We start from the raw sequence: 17,509 nt of genomic DNA, 5'->3' as shown, positions 1-17,509 counted from the left end.
AGCTTTAAAACCTTATGGGAACAATAAGTTAAAGCATAAGTAAAGCATAGCAAACAGAACCAGAGTCAGGAACGCCTCCTTTACCCTGCAACTGGAAGAACTGGGGTAGGTTGTAAAGAAAGAACCAGTCCCTCCCAGCTATGATTTTTTTATGACTGTGGTATTCTGTGTACATTAATTATCCACATAACTGAAGCATTTCACTTTAGGTGGCAAACTTTCAGCAATTTCAGGTGGAAATCTTTCCCTTATTTGAATGTGCCTTAATATTCTCGTACTCTTACATGCCTTCGATAAAGAAGGTTATTTTCATAACCTTCAACCAGGGCATGATGAACAGAATTTAATCTTTTCTTGATGAATTCAGATCATTATTATGAGAAGGAATTCTTAAATTGTACTTTATATAGTGACGTAACATTCTCGAAGTTTTTTGAAGCTTGTAGGAATCATTGACCTAATCCTATTTAGCCCCAAAAGGATATTCTAGTTGAGTTCTTATGCGTGCTTTTTCTTACTGTACTTATTGTCAGAATGTTACCTGTCTTTTCTTGCTGTTTTTATGTCTGCCTCTAACGCTCTTCTAACATCCTACTTTTAATCCAGGTTTTTAGTACTGGTTTTTAAAAATTGTTTAGACAGGAACCTCTCGGGGGTAAATGTTGATAAGTGAATTTTAGCTTAAAGAATAGACTTTGTAATGACTGTGTTTGGCTACTCAGAGACCAAGCATGCTTCAGAAATTGTCATTTTCAAAATCTGGTCATTTGGGCAAAGGAAAGAGTATTTTTATTTTGAATTGTGCCAGTTTGCTTTAAAAAATCCGAACAATTATTTTGGAGAGTAACAATTAAATGTGTCTTTATTTCTTGGTAGGTAGTTTTAAAGATTATGTACTTTCTCTTAGAGGCTTTATATTTAATGATGTAATAATACCTGAAGTCATGGCCAGCTTGTCATGAAAGAGAAATTGAAACTAGTAGGTCATTGAAGGGGAAATAAGATTGATAGTTGCTGAATAGAAATTATTCTAAAAGGTTATGATAAATTTGTTTTTTGTTTTAATTCACTCATGACTAACATAGATCTCCCTTTTTTTTTTCCATTGGGAAAAATTCTGAAGACTAAATAGTTCTTACAGTGTGACCCTTTTATTTATTTATTTTTATTTTTTTGACAGTGACCCTTTTAATGTGATAGCTGCCTTGCATTTTCTAGAGAGAATGCTCACTTTTCCTTTGCCAGAGAATGCAACCAAGATTTGTAACACCAAAAGGAAAGTTACAGGATGAGGCATATTAGGAACAATCTATTTAAAGAGATGGAATTAATAAAAATCACTAGGTCAAGTTGTAATAAATTGGAAATATAAGTATTTTCAAATTGTTTGGAGTTGACAGCAGATAACGCCAATGGAAAGTGGTGGGGGTTTTTTTGTTGTTGTTTTTTCCTTTATGGAAAAATACTGACTTTTCATTTCCCGAGGAAAGTAATTACCTTTGTGACTATACTGGTTCTATTGATGCTATAACATTTTAATAAACTTAGGGGTATAAAACAACACAAATTTATTCTCTTACAGTTCCAGAGGCCAGAAGTCTGAACTGCATCTTACAGGGCTTCAAATCAAGGTGTCAGCAGGGCAGGTTTTTTCTGGAGGCTCCAGGAGATAATCTGTTCCTTTGTCTCTTTCAGCTTCTGGTGGCTGCTGACATTCTTTGACTTCTTGTCTCATCACTTTAGTCTCTGCTTCCATAGTCACAATGCCTCCTCTTTGACTGTAGTTTAATCTCCCTCTGCCCCCCTTTTATAGGGACACTTGTGGTTACACTTAGGGTACACCCCATCCAGGATGATCTCCCTGTCTCAAGATCCTTAACTTCCATCACATTTGCAGAGTCCTTTTTGCCATATAAGGTAGCATGCCCATGTTCAGGGATTAGGACCTGGATATCACTGGGGGGCATTAGTCAGTCTACCATAGTGAGCATGGACATGTATTGTGCATCTACTTCCAGATACAGTTTTCTTCTCCACACTACCCCCATCCCCAACACACACACACACACACACACACACACACACACACACACACTCTTTCCTTTTGCTGAAACTTTTCTTCCTTAAATTTCTTAAGCTGACATATAAGCTTCTAGTTTATGTTATATGTGAAAATCAGTCTGCAGCTTTAGGCAGATGGAACCTCAATTCATAAGCAATATACTGTCTTTAAGGGAATTAAAATCAGACTCAGGTGATAGAGTAGTAGGGAGTAGGAGTTCTAGATTTTAGTTTCAACTCTCCCATTAACCATATAATTTTGAACTACTTTCTAAATCTCTTCATTTAAAAAATTGTTCTTACAGCTTTAAGTTATTTTAAAATTTTTTTCTATTTCATCAAGTTCATATTGAAGACTCCAGTGCTTAGTGGTTATTTTAAATAGTGAAATTAAGGTAAATAAAATAGTGAAATAAAAGTAAATTAATTGTCTTTTAATTTTACTTTTATTTCACTATTTTCTGGAGTTATTTAACCCTTTTTTTCTTCAATCATTTCATATTATTTTCCTAGACATCTAATAAGTTTAAAGTATTGTGTGGTTTTAATTAACAGGAGGATCAACTTTTTGTGGCATTGCATCACTGTGCCTGATGGGTAAACTAGAAGAAGTTTTTTCAGAAAAAGAATTGAACAGGATAAAGAGGTGGTGTATAATGAGACAACAAAACGGTTATCATGGAAGACCTAATAAGCCTGTCGACACCTGTTATTCTTTTTGGGTGGGAGCAACTCTAAAGGTAAGAGAAATAATAAAAATGAGAAACCTTTACTCTTTGTTAATAAAAAAAAAAAACTGTGCTTAAAGGGTTTGGTCTTTGTAATGTTCATTAAATATTGTTAGCTTTAGGGCAAAAGGTTTTTCCTTTTGCTCTGGCAAAGCTAGTCTCTGTATGGTTTTTCCACAGAATTCAGTTATCTGTTGTGCTACTTAAAAATTTCTATTCTTATAAAGCTCTAGTGTCCCAGAACCTATGTAAGAAAGTAGGTGTAATGTCATAAAAAACTTGTACCTGGAACTGATCAGTGGTCTATCTAGTGGGGAGATCTGTCTGAACATACCAGTAAAGGATTTATGGGAAAATTTAATCTTAAAAGATAAACCATGGGTCATTCCTTTAAAAACCATCTAAGGTTTTCTATTTTGTATTAATTTATTTGTGTAAGCCTTCTGAAATTATTGATGAATATGTTCATACATTTTCCCCATCTCTGCTACCTTTTGATGTACCTAAATACATAAGCTTATTAGCCATTGAGTACCCACAAGTTTTCAATACCTTAAAATTGCCTTTTTTGCCTTTAAAAACATATCACCTAGGCCTGATATTCAGGAATCTAACCAAAGTCTATGTTCATCATCTATACACAGTAAGTCCCCTGCATATGAACAAGTTGCATTCCGAGAGTGCGTTCGTAAGTCCAGTTTGTTCGTAAGTCTAACAGAGTTAGCCTAGGTACCCAACTAACACAATCAGCTCTATAGTACTGTACTGTAATAGGTTTATAATACTTTTCACACAAATAATATGTAAAAAACAAACAGAAAAAGTAAAACATTTTTAATCCTACAGTACAGTACCTTGATAAGTACAGTAGTACAGTACAACAGCTGGCACATGGGCTGGCATCGAGTCAACAGGCAAGAAGAGTTACTGACTGGAGGAGGGAGAGGAGGTGGGAGATGGCTGAGCTGAAGGATCGTCAGCAATAGGAGACGGAGGGCAAGCTGCAGTTTCACTCATGCCTGATGTGGATGGCACAGGTTCTGGTTCCTTGCTGGATTCAATTCTATCTACCCTCTTGAAAAAACGATCCAGTGATGTCTGGGTAGTAGCTCTTTTTTTCTCATCACAGATGACACGCTAGCACTGGATTGCATTCTGAACGGCTGCTGCAACCTTCGTGTACCGTTCTACATTCGGGTCCTGTGCCTCAAAAACTAACAGTGCCTCCTCAAATAAAGAAAATCCCCTTGCCATTTCCTGCATCATGAATCTCTTCGGTTCTTCAGTTACTACTTCTTCCTCTTGTCTCTCTTTATCCTTTCTCTGGGCCTCCAGTTCCATCAGGTCTTCATTAGTAAACTTCTCATGTTGCACAGCAAGGAATTCAATGAAGTCGTCCTCTTGCAGATCTAGCTTGAAATAAAGATACTGTACTACTGTACTCTATACAGTACTCTACAGTAGAGTACACAAAAAGCACAACCACTTGTAGAGGATGCACGCATGTGACAATGTACGCCAGACATGTGAACTGACTTACGGGATTGGATGTGTGAATGCACGTTCGCATCTTTGAATGTTCACAACTTGAAGGTTCGTTTGTGGGGACTTACTATAATATCCTAATTTTTTCTCTTAAACAAAATTCATACATGTGGTTGAAATGAATTGGGAAAATAGAACAATTTAAAGTGAAGGCAGTAGCCTCTGTCTCTCTTCTCACTTCTAGTGCCATTCCTCAGGTGCACCATTTTAATTTTTTTAATTATGAAAAATTTCAAACATACTCAAAAGAAGAGAAAATAGTGTATAATGAACCCTTAATATGTTCATCAACCAATCTCAACAGTTTTCATCCCAAACAAAGCCAGCCTTCGTTCATCCATATACCTACCCACTTCCCTCACCCTCACTGACTAATATTTTAAAGCAAATCCCAGATACCATTTTCTATATTATCTGGAAATTTTTCAGTATAATCGCTAAACATAAATAGCTTTTTAAAAAATGGAACCGTAATGTCACTTCTAAGAAATCAGCCATAATTCCTTATCATTAAATATCAAGTCAGGATGATATATATTTCCTATTGCGTCACATCAAGAGGCATATAATATAATCTCTGGCTGTCTCTCCTTTTGATCAAAGGGCTCCAGAGTTGTCAAAACTGATTAATCCATTATAAAGTTCCCCATCAGCCTTCTTTGTTCACTTTTTTTATGGTGTTAAAATATATGTAATGTAATAACGTTTAACTATTTATAAGTGTACAAATCACAGTGTTGTGTAACCATTGCCACTGTCTATACCCCAAACATTGTCATCATCCTAAACATAAAATGTGCTCATTAAACAGTAACTCCCCATTCTCCCATCCCTCCAGCCCTGCTAACCTCTATTCTACTTTTTGTCTCTGTGAATTTACTTATTCTAGGTACATCATATAAGTAGAATCATATAATCTACTGTGTCCTGTGTCTGGCTTATATTTCTCAAGCTCCATCCATATTGTCACATATATCAAAATTTCGTTCCTTCTTATGGTTGAGTAAATATACCTGTTGTATGTATATACCACATTTTGTTTTTCTGTTCATCTGTTGATGGACACTTGGATTGTTTTCACCTCTTGGCTATTGTAAATACGGTGGCAATGAGCACTGGTGTAAAATAAATATCTGTTTCTGGATAATTACCTAGGAGTGGAATCTGTGGATTACATGGTAATTATGTGTTCAATTTTTTGAGAAACCACCAAACTATTTTCCACAGTGGCTGCACCATTTTACATTCCCACTAGCAATGTATAAGGGTTCCAATTTCTCTACATTCTCACCAATACTTGTTTTTTCTGTTTTTTTTTCATAATACCATCCTAATGGCTATGCGGTGACATCTCATTGTGGTTTTGATTTGCATTTCCCTAATGATTAGTGATATTGAGCATCTTTTGATGTGCTTATTGGCCATCCTGTGTATCTTCTTCGGAGAAATGTCCAATTTATCTATTTTTTCTTTTGTTGCCTGTGCTTTTGGTTGTTATTCCATGAAATCATTGCCAAATCCAATGTTATGAAGATTTTCCCCAATGTTTTATTCCAACAATTTTATAGTTTTAGTTCTTGAGCGTAGGTCTTTGATCCACTTTGAGTTGATTTTTGTATATGGTATAAAGCAAGAGCTTCAGCTTCATCCTTTTACATGTGGACATCCAGCTTTCCCAATACTATTTGTTGTAAAGACAGTTCTTTACCCATTAAATGTTCTTGGCACCTTTGTCAAAAATTGCCTGTTTATTTCTGGGCTCTCCATTCTATTACATTGGTCCTTACTGTTTTAATTACTGTAGCTTTGTGGTAAGTTTCAACGTCAGGAAGTATGAGTCCTCGACATTTTTCTTTTTAAAGATTGTTTTGGCTCTTCAGGGCCCCTTTCAGTTTCATGTGAATTTAAGAATTGGCTTTCCCATTTCTTAGGAAAAAGGCTGTTGAAAGTTTGATAGAGTTTACATTGAATCTGTAGATTGCTTTGAGTAGTGTTGACATCTTAACAATGTCAGGTCTTCCTATCCATGATGATGGAATGTTTATCCATTTATTTAGATCTTTAATCTTTCACCAGTGTTTTATAGTTTTTTGTATACAGATCTTTCACCTGCTTAGATAGGTTTATTCCTAAGTATTTAAATTCTTTTGGAAGCTATTATGAGTGGAATTGCTTTCTTAGTTTCCTTTTGGATTGTTTGTTGCTGATGTATAAAAGCTTCATCATCTTCATATGGAATGGTTTTAGCAGCCGTTGAGGATCATTACTTAGGTCCATTATGTCATTGGGGGTTGCTAAATGGTGATATTCTATCATTCCCTCTAAATTTATTAACTAGGATTCTTTTATAAAGAAGAATTTCACTTTAAGGTATGGTTGTACAGAGAAAGGCAGATGATTCTTCTCTTAATTTTAATAATGTTCATTCAGTCAGTGAGTTGGTTCCCTAGCATCCTGTAAAGTTTTCCAATAAAATAATTGGGTTTTAGGGTTTTTTCTTTTTTACCCTTTGAATATCACTGTGAACTCATTGATTTTAATATATTTTATCCATTTTAGTCCATTACATTGTTCTTTTTAATGCTCAAATTGTCCCATCTTTAGCCAGTAGGAGCCCCTTCAAGTTGTTTCTTGAGTCTTTTTGATATGACCTTGGTGGTCTTTGACAACTTTCTAAAGGCAACTACTTTTAAACCTTTTTAAAAATTTTAATTCTTATGGATAACTTTAAATAATAACTTTAAATATGCTGATTTCTTGACTTAACACCTTTAGACATTATCCCAGCTATGAAAACATATTCCCAACTATGAAAAATGAAGGTTTGGCCTCCCCTTTTTCCAGCAAATTGTTACTGGTATATATTTTTTTTAGTTCTGAACCATTTCTCTTCCTCTCCTTCTAAACCTTTCAGTTTACCTTTACTTTTACAACGTCAACTTAGGTAACATTCATATTTTGTTCAGTAACAGTGATCAAATATTTTATGCTTTGCCTGTAGGTTGATTTTAAAATTTGAAAACCAGTAATCACATATTAGGGCTTATAAATATTTTTTATTGCTAAACCAAGTACAGTGTTAAGATTATTGTTCCTTCTTTCTATGTAATGACCTATTTGCCACTTAATGAAAAATGTTTCTAGCATCAGGAGTCTAAAGAGTCTCTGCTTATATTCTGTTAATTAAACCAAATGAATGAATAAGTTGGTTTCTTATTTGTACTATAACCTTATTACTGGTTTTGTTTCTCTTTTTGAGAAATAATGCTTCTTTATTAATCATTAATACCTTTCGTGGCTCTCTGATTTATTGACACACTTTCAGCTGCTTTGTGACACTTCTTGAACTTTCTTATCTACTGCTCAGCACCCCCCGACCCTGTTCTCTTCACAGTTTGACAATCCTTTATTTTTTTCTATTGAATGGGATCTTCAGAGAAAGGACAAATACATGTCCTAAATCTTTAAGCTGCATAATTTTTTATGCTAAAATTGTATTTGTCTCACCTTGTATCTTTCCTAATTAAAGAGCTTTAATTTTTTACTATTCTCAAACAAAACTGTCTCTAGCACGTGGTTAATAATTTTTGTTGCTCTTTTTTGAAATATTTTTAGTTTTCATTACCAGCAATTTGTAACTAATAGTTCAAAAGCCTGTCATAAGAGTTAGAATATAGGTTAATAAAATTGCCCTTTTAAAAATAACTGATGAAGTTGAACATACTGGGAAGTTGTGTTTTGAATGTAGCTAAATGTGATGCAGAGAAGTCAGTTGGGTATGGTTCAAAAGAAGGAAATAGTGAGTGGGTCAAGAAAAGGAGAGTATATTTGATAAGATGATAAAAGAAAGTTAATGTGCTTGAGAATTTTAAATGCTTAAGCCCCCTAGGCTTGCTCTGAGAGCCTTACTTAATTAGAGAAAAGCATATTTAAATTACATATATCTGAAAATTGAGCCAAAGGTCAATATGAAAGTTTTATGTCAATAAATTTATATTTGTCATGTCATTTCAGCTTCTGAAAATTTTCCAGTATACTAACTTCGAGAAAAATAGAAATTATATCTTATCAACCCAAGATCGCCTCGTAGGGGGATTTGCCAAGTGGCCAGATAGTCATCCAGGTAATTTATTTTTTGTATAAATCCAGAGCAACTTTTGTTTTGTTTATTTTTTGAGTAGATCTTCAAGCATCTTTGTCAGAAAGGGCATATGATAGAAAATATAGGCACAGTTGTAAACTTACCTTAAATAATGTTTTTAAAAAGGTAAATTGTTTAAGTTTACGGTAGATTTAGGGTCTTTGGGGTGTAAAGGAAGGATTTGATTATCAAGATGTATTGGTATAGTTTGCCCTTTTTTCCATATATTTCACTTAGCAGTGTTTCATTTTGTTGCGGGCAGTAAGGCAGATGGTCTGAATGGTCCCTGTCCAAAATAGAATTGGTTCATCCAAGATCTTTAGGATTACTAGCTATCACTTGAGCTCTGCAGAATAAATTACTCTTAAATCCAAAAGGGAGCTAGTTCTTACCCTTTTCATAAGTCATTAAATCAGAAATCTCAAATCCTGAATACAGGTGTCCCTCACTGTCCATCCTCTTATTCTCTGAATTTTGGCAGATTCAGGTTATTTTTTTTAGATGAATACTTTTGCTATATGAACTCTCAAACCATTCACTCTCTAAAACTCAGGAACCAAATAGATTCAGACAATACAATATTCCATGCTTTCCCAGCTCAGGAAAGGCATGGATGTGAAGAACAGAGGATTCTTGTATTTCATAAGTACTTTTAAAAGAGTTCTTCAGAAATAATGACGTTTCTTCAAAATATGTGGATAATTCTGCTATTTTCCAAACCTAGACAGGCCATAGTCTAAGCCGCATGCTCTAATATAATAAAGTCAGTAACTACGTGGATGCCATCTACAGACCCCTCAGGCCTAGCCTGCCAGCACAGCTCATCATCTCCATGTCCTGCCCCAAACCTTTGGTGGCACTAGGCCCAAGTTCAGGCCTAGGATTCTGCAGATGTCTTACTAGTCTTCCTCTAGTCCAGTGCCCCTCCTAGTGACACTTTCGTGTGTGTGTATGTACATTTGCTTAAATGAGAGGAAAGGCCAAAGCTCTTTTCAGACTCCCAAAGGGATCTCTGATGCAAAAGAGAACCTCTAATCTAAACTCTTCTATTAAGTCTGTTAAAATTGTTCAAAAACTTTCTTAGCACTCAGAGTCAGGTGGCATGGCACACAAGGCCCTCCCAAGATTTGGCTCCTCTCCCACCTCTAGCATCATTCTCCAAGCTACTTGCCCTTCCCCCTTAGGGTTCACCGCCAGCAAAATGAATCTATTTATAACTTCCAGAAAACTCAGTTCAAGACTTTGTTAACAATAAGTCAGAACACTGACACTTTTGATAAGCAAATTGACTAAGTATTAGCTATAAATATATGACAGTGGATTGAAGGAAGGATTGTTTTTGCAGCATTGCAGTACTGTCATGGTTTTCATTATGAGTCTAGAACCTCTTCACCTCCTCTCTTGTCATGGAACGGTTACAGTCAGAATATGTACCTGAATCGAGATACAGATAAGGGGCGCATGGAATCATGTTTTTTTACCTGAAGTGAGCAGGAATATTTCCTGACATCCATATTAATGTGTATTTTCATGCAAAATATGCTTCTTTTTTTAAAAAATGTACAATGCTTTTAATTTCTAAAGCAAAATAATATTTTTAAATTTGGTATCTATAACACATAGCTATAAATATGTTTGAAAATTGCCTCAAGAAAACAATTCTTTTGGTATTGATTCCATTGTTTTCAATCAGTACATGGTACTATTTTAAAAAATAATGTACTGTTTTAACAAATAATGGGAATAGGGAAATGACAGTCTCTTGAAAAGCATTTGTTATATAAACGTATTGAGATACATTTAGATTTTTTACAGTAGCTTTTTTAAAAGAAAATTCTTGGAGCTTTTTCCTAGAGAGATCAGTTGTTAAGTTTAACATTTGAGTAAATACTTGGATGTAATATTTTTTATAGATATGTTACAATGTCTTCAGATCCTGTACATTACAGAGCATAGGAAGTCTTTGTATGATAAATTGAATTTATGTGGAAAAGATCTGTTCCCAGAGCTGTTATAAAAATAATTTTAGTAAGAGTTTTTAAAATTAGCTTATTCTTGGTTCTAATAAATCAATCTAGTAGCAGATTTGACAGAGATTTTATATACATTTATAGGAAAAACTTATGAAAACAATGAAGTTTTATTATGAGGAAAATATATATTTCAGCATCTAAAGTGCTTGAATACGTCACTACCTACAAAGAGTTTTTTTTAATTTGTTTTTGAGGATTGAAACGTTTAACTTCTATTTCATTAGCTTTTACAAAAAATCCTTTTGAGAAAAAAAATTATTCTTACATTACTGGAAAGTGTAAGATCCTATTTTATTTATTCTAAGTGTATTTTCTGTTGCATTCTTTTTTTTTATTATTATTAATTTATTTATTTTTGGCTGTGTTGGGTCTTCGTTTCTGTGCGAGGGCTTTCTCTAGTTGCGGCAAGCGGGGGCCACTCTTCATCGCGGTGCGCAGGCCTCTCACTATGGCGGCCTCTCCTGTTGCGGAGCACAGGCTCCAGACGCGCAGGCTCAGTAGTTGTGGCTCACGGGCCTAGTTGCTCCGCGGCATGTGGGATCCTCCCAGACCAGGGCTCGAACCCGTGTCCCCTGCATCGGCAGGCAGACCCTCAACCACTGCGCCACCGGGGAAGCCCTTCTGTTGCATTCTTTTCCTAGAAATGTTTCCTTATTTCTACACAATAAAATTTAATGTTGCTTTTTAATTTTAGAAAAACTGCAAGAAAACTGTAATAGTATAGGAAAAATCAAGTTTATTTTTTGTGGTCTGAAAATTAGAGGAAAATGAGCTAGAAGAAACCTAAGTATTCTCTGAAAAAGACATAAAAGGGGATTAACATGGACTTTCATTGGTGAAATAACTTTTTCACAAATAACATTGAGTAAGCACAACTATCTGTCATTCCTTTTTTGAAAAGTAAATGATACTTTTTAAGTAAAACTTTCTCTTTAATTCTTTTGACACAAAAGATGTTTTGAACTTTAATAGCTCATGAGACCATAAATGATGACAAACTCAAAAACAGAAAAAAATTTTGACTGCTACAAAATCTGCTTTTTGTAGTGTTCCCATAACTGCAGTTCTCTGAGCTCTTTCAGTCTCAGGCAAGCAACAGCCATGTGAGTTCAGTGGCCATTTAATGGAAGAAAGTTGCTGCTCCCTGAAAGATGGGAAACGGTAGTGAGGCCACTGTAGAAGAATTGTTATGGTATGAACACTCACATTATTATGACCAAATAGAATGTGTGAGTTTGTTTTTATTGTCAGGTCAGATATTTTTAGAATGACTGACATTACCTGAAATAGGGAAATTAAATATGGTACAGCATTCCAGAATGGATTATTTTGCCTAAGCTTCTTTCACTTAACATAGTATTGTCATCGTATATGGTTTAGGAACTGTCAGAGGTAAAACTTAAGGGGGAGGGCTAATGCTACTTAGATTCTGAGGTTTATTTTCACTTTTAAGAAAAAAATTTCTGTTTATGATATAAAGCTCCTTGTTTCCATATTCTATAGTAAGCAAAAGGGAAAACCCATTAGAGTGAGAAGTCTTTTATATCACTGGTACTTTTCCTTTTTGTTCTTTAATCACAGAGGATGTTGGTAATGTCACTTCTTCAGCTAGGAACTGTTCTCCTTTGTTAGTGATGTTTTCTTGATAATGTATCATCTGATTTTGATCACCTAGTTTTTAAAAATTTGAGGTTTGAGACTTTGAGAAAGCAAATATTTCAAAAACTGTATTTAGTATTTTTCTAAATTTATTTTTAATGTAGTGATGGGCTGATAAGTAGCTAAAATATTTTGTACAAATAAGAATGCCTGTTGTGATAAAACTGCCTTATTTTCAGATGCTTTGCATGCATACTTTGGAATTTGTGGCCTGTCACTAATGGAGGAAAGTGGCATTTGTAAAGTTCATCCTGCCCTGAACGTAAGCACACGGACTTCTGAGCGCCTTCGAGATCTCCATCAGAGCTGGAAAACCAAGGACTCTAAACAGTGCTCAGAGAATGTACACATCTCCACATGACTAACTTTAGATTGGGAGGGTGGGGGGGATTTGTAGCCTAACTGTAGCTCAAGGTTAAAAGCCATGTATAACCAAGTGTGCTCTTTTTTTTAAGAGGTAGAGTCTTACAATTGAATCTTGTGCTGATGTCACTTTGGTATATGGTCTTGAGCCAGTAACCTTCGTACTAGGTTTCAAGGAAATCTTTGTTGAAGTTTGAACCACAGTGGACTCTATTGTGGTTCTTAAATGTTTATATACTGTATTTCTAAGTTCTTTGAGGCAAACTAACTGTATGTATGAAGGTTATCTTTTTAAAAAGCTCTTCAGTACAAAATTGTATCATAAATACAAATCTTCAGAAGGAGTTTACAGTTCACATAGCATTGATAATCTTCAGGTGAACACTTAGTGATCATTTAAAAAGCTTGACTGCTGATGGTAGAACATTGCTTTAATGAATCAAGCATCTGGGATTATTCTTTGAAAACAGATGATCCCATAATTTTTAAAAAGAAGACTTATTTTGACTTAAGTAAAATGTGCCAATTAAACTTTTGTGGCCTATACAAATGAAATTAACTTCATAGCAAGAATGAATAGGCTTAACTAATACAATAATTTTCTAAAGGGAGATTGTTTTAAGAAGACTATTATGTAACTGAGGGACAAGTAATATAACTGTATGTGATTGTGAATGGGAAAGTTTTGTGCTGTGTGGGTCATTTATTTTAGATGTTGCTGGGGTAAATAACAGTTATGTTTGATTTTACTCTCAAATCATTAGTTGCTTTTTTTTCCTTTCTGCAGAGAAAAAAGTCTTATCTGGAAGGAAAGCCATTTAATGGTTTTGTTTCTTTTTCTGAGATATGTGATACTGTAAATTATACTTGTACTTTTATAACTGAGTTATTTTTAGCCATTTGGATTCTTATTTTTAGTTTGTTGCCCCAGTGTGTTAGCTGCTCTAATTTCAAACTGATGATTTTCTAATTTTTTCAAATGAAATAAGTAAACATTTAAGTAAAAAAAATAGCACCACTCAAGTAAAGTTAATGGTGTAGCTCCATACACGGTCATTCATATTTTTGTATTTTCAGGTAAGTGGGAAGGAAATGTACCATTTAGGGGTTAAGGACTGGGGTTTTGCTTTTCTTTGTTTTGTTTTCTTCATTCTGTGACCTAGCTAATTGTAAAGGAGTTAGTATAAAAACTCATCTTTATTAGTAATCAATTTATCAGTAAATTACATCTGTCACTGTTGCTCTATGACGTTCAAAGTTATGAGAGTAGTGCTGAAATGGAGAAGGAAATCTCTTCACCAGAGGGACTGGGTTTCATTTAAAGTCTTGGTGATAATAAATGTTGGATTATTAGTTTTACAAGTATCAGTGTAAAAACTAAGTTACTAGTATCACTGTTTAGGTATTGTAATATTTAAATTTTTATTTTAATTTCTTTCCTAGAGTGGAGAAAAAATACCCTTAAGTAATGGTCCTTCCCAAAGGAAACCTAGTATATACTTGGAGAAATGATTCATTTATTATTGGCATGCTTAGTTTTAAATCCCAATTTGCCAAAGTCAAAAAAAAATTTTTTTTTAATTAGAAATAAAATCAGTTTTCAGATGGTGGGGATAAAATAAGCCTAACAACAGATGTCATCCTTCCATGAGTTATTCCAGTTTGTACCAGTTTAAATTCTGACAAATTGACATCTACATCTCAAACTAACTCATTTTGTAGACATCAGGAGTTAAAATGGCATATATGTAACGGCTTTAGAACTATTTAAAAAGCCCCAGTTTTTTTTTTCCTGAATTGCCGTTCATGGTTGGAAGCTTAAAAAGTTAGTAATAGTAGCTGTATTCATATGAAGGAGAATTCCAAGGTCAAAGTATTTCAAAAAACTACTAAATATTTTCTAACTCCTTGTGTAATTTAATAGCATAAGATTATATATTACAATATGATTCTAATTGATATACTCGTGAGAGACCTCCTTGTGAAACTTTATGGACCAGTGAATGTTCACATTCCAAGCAGCATATTGACCAAAAAAATACCAGCCCATTGTGAATTGTGGAGAAACTATTACCAACTTTTTCTAAATAGTTACCTACAAGAAAAGTATTAATAAAATAAATTATAAGCACTATTTCATATATATACTTGGTTCTTTAGCAGTGGTGATAGAATAAGAAGGGGAATATGAAGTCTCAGTAACTCTGTTCCCTATGCTCTACGGCCAACTCCAGTATGGTATTTTTTAGACTATGGTAGGAGAGGCCTTGTTTTGAGCATATGCATGAAAACAAGGTTCATCAGGTCATATAACAGAATATCAACCTATTTATCATCTACAGTGCTTTTAGATTTGACCTATAATATGTGTACATTTTAATTAGATCTTTAAATAATTATTTATAAATATTCAAATTCAAATAGAAGTTTTGCCGACAGTGGTACATAGTCTGAAACTGTTGGGCCTGATAATATTTGAGAGTCAGTATAGTAAGGAGGTGCTCTGGAGTCAGATGACTTGGGTTTAAATCCTAGATCTGCCAGTTCACCAGTGTAATCTTGGACCCTAACTTCCCCTTTGATAAAATGAGGGGGGGGAAATCTAACTCTAACAAGATTGTTTGAAGATCAAATGAGGTAATACATATAAAGTACTTAGCATAGTACTAAGTAAATAAAGTAAATTCCTGAAATAAAGTAAATTCCTAATTATAATCTCTGTCATAACCATCATAAAATTGTTTTTAAAACCTCTTTTCTGTAATAGAGATCCCACAGAGTTTAAACTTGAGGAAGATGATGGCAGCATTTTAGTTTCTGAATCTCCCCATTTGAATCCAGAGTAACTAGGATAGCTATTCTACAAAACTAGATGACAGGGTGTCCCCATGAACTTCAGAATACAGTTTTATAAGGACAAACCACTGACCAACATAGTTTCAGCATCTGTGTGGGAGGAAGTGAAAGGCAGGCAGCTGGTTTCTGACAGCCTTGAGAATAGAACTATAACATTGCCCCCATTTTCTCACTAGAAAGTGCAGTGGGCCAGTCTGAGAACAAAAGCTGAAACTGGGAGGGGTTCTACAGGTCCCCATTTGCAGGTAAGTGTTAGAGCAATATGATATGGTCTGATGATTGTGCTAGAGCAGTCTGGGCCCTGTCCTGTATACATCTTAAAACTAATGAGATAAAGCCTAGCTAGAAATAGAATCCAAATTGGACAGGATAGGTACAATAGGACAAAGAGAAGAGAGAGTCCAGATAAATGTTGGGAAGGAAAGTCAGTATACCTAGACATTATATGTGGACATAGATAATCTTTTAAATCACTTTGTGAAAATGAAACAGGAACTTTAGGGCCATAGAGCAAAGAAAAGTCATCCTAGGGCACCCCTTCCTCCTAAAAGTACAGGAAAACTCATTTCACCCAAAAACAAAACCAAAACCTGAGAAGGATTACAGTCAAAGCCCATTCAAAGTTGTTTTAAGGAATAAAAGAATAAGCAGCCCAATATCCCCACAGACATTGGAAGCACACCAGAAGGACATGACCACAAGACTGATGAAAACCTAGTATTTATTGATTTAAAAAAAAGCCATTATGACAGGAAATTTATAGTTGTAGAGCAATATCAATAAAAATGAGAAAAGCTAAGAATTACACAATCGAGTCTTAAAAACTGGAGGAAAAAGCAAACCAAAAGGAAGTAGAAGGAAGGGATTAATAAAAAGGGGGAAGGAGGGAAGACAAGATAGACAAACCACCAGACAATCTTCAAGAAAAAGGAGGAAGCAAAAACACAAAAGTTTAAATGACAAGAGAGAAATAACCATAAAACAGGAAAATTTTCAAAATTATAACACTACTTTGAGTAATTTTATATAATAAATTAGAAAATATTAACCTTTCTTAGAAAAATGCCAATTGCCAAGATTACCGAAGTAGATACAGAAATTCAAAACAAATGGACTCTTTACAAAAAAAAAAAATCAGGCCCAGATTGTTTCAAGGGTATTTCTACCAAACTGTCATGATTAAATAATCCTAATGTTGTTTAAACAATTCCAGGGGCTATAAAGAGACTCTTGAACCTCAAAGGGCAAAAAACACAAAAAAGGCTTCTAAATTCATTTTGTAAAGTGAACATGATAAGCATTGTTTCTAAAACCTGACAAAGTTTGTACCAAAGAGAAAATTATAGACCGTTCTCACTTATGAATATATCAGTACATAAATGTTAACAGTACATTAGCAAACAATTCAACAACACTTTCAAAAAATATTAAGTCATGAGTAAGTTGGATTTATTATAGGAATCTGCAAGACTATTATTAGACAATCCATTAATATTCATAATATTAAAAGAGTTAAGGAGAAAAATCATATGATTATCTCCATCTTTGCAGAAAAGACACTTGACCAAATTGAGCTCTCATTTATGTTAAATATACTCAATAAGTAGAAATTGATGAGTAATTCATTGACATTGTACCTCTGCCCAAAAGCCAGCATCTTAATGTCGATACTAAAGTCAGGAACAAGGCCCACTATCTCCTCTACTATTTAACTTTGTGTTGGGGGATTTAGTCAATGAGATGAGACAAAAGAAAACAAAGACATGAATTGAAAAGGAAGAGGAAAACTATTTTTTAATATGATTTTATATCTGGAAAACACAAAGGAATTTGTTGAAAAGCTGTAAGAGAACTTAGTAAAGTAGCAATTACATACAAGTAACATACAGCTATCAGTAGCCTTCACCAGACACAAGAGAGTGCATACTCTGATTCCATTTAGATGAAGTTCAAAATGGGCAAAATTGTCTATGGTGTCAGAAATCAGTGCCCCCATTCAATCACTACCTCCCTCCTCAAAGGTAAGCACTATCATGACTTAAATCACCATCAGTTATGTCTGGCTTTGAACTTTCTGTAAGTGGAATCATAATCGAAACATTAGTTTTCAGCTGGTTTCTTTT

At 34.4% G+C, this 17,509-nt stretch overlaps 1 protein-coding gene across 1 annotated transcript in view; it reads left to right on the top strand.

Annotated features, from left to right (window-relative positions):
- Window positions 1-16,579, top strand: part of PGGT1B (protein geranylgeranyltransferase type I subunit beta) — a 59,427-nt gene extending 42,848 nt beyond the window's left edge. The window contains exons 7-9 of the mRNA XM_036848124.1: window positions 2,617-2,801; window positions 8,349-8,457; window positions 12,347-16,579. Of these exons, the coding sequence (XP_036704019.1) occupies window positions 2,617-2,801; window positions 8,349-8,457; window positions 12,347-12,528 (476 nt within the window). The 3' untranslated portion in view covers window positions 12,529-16,579. The remainder of the gene's footprint in view (window positions 1-2,616; window positions 2,802-8,348; window positions 8,458-12,346) is intronic.
- The last annotated feature ends 930 nt before the right edge of the window (window positions 16,580-17,509 follow it).

The sequence above is a fragment of the Balaenoptera musculus genome, chromosome 3 (genome assembly GCF_009873245.2).
Source record: "Balaenoptera musculus isolate JJ_BM4_2016_0621 chromosome 3, mBalMus1.pri.v3, whole genome shotgun sequence".
Taxonomy (NCBI): Eukaryota; Metazoa; Chordata; class Mammalia; order Artiodactyla; family Balaenopteridae; genus Balaenoptera; species Balaenoptera musculus.
This window is presented reverse-complemented; position numbering and strand designations above follow the sequence as displayed.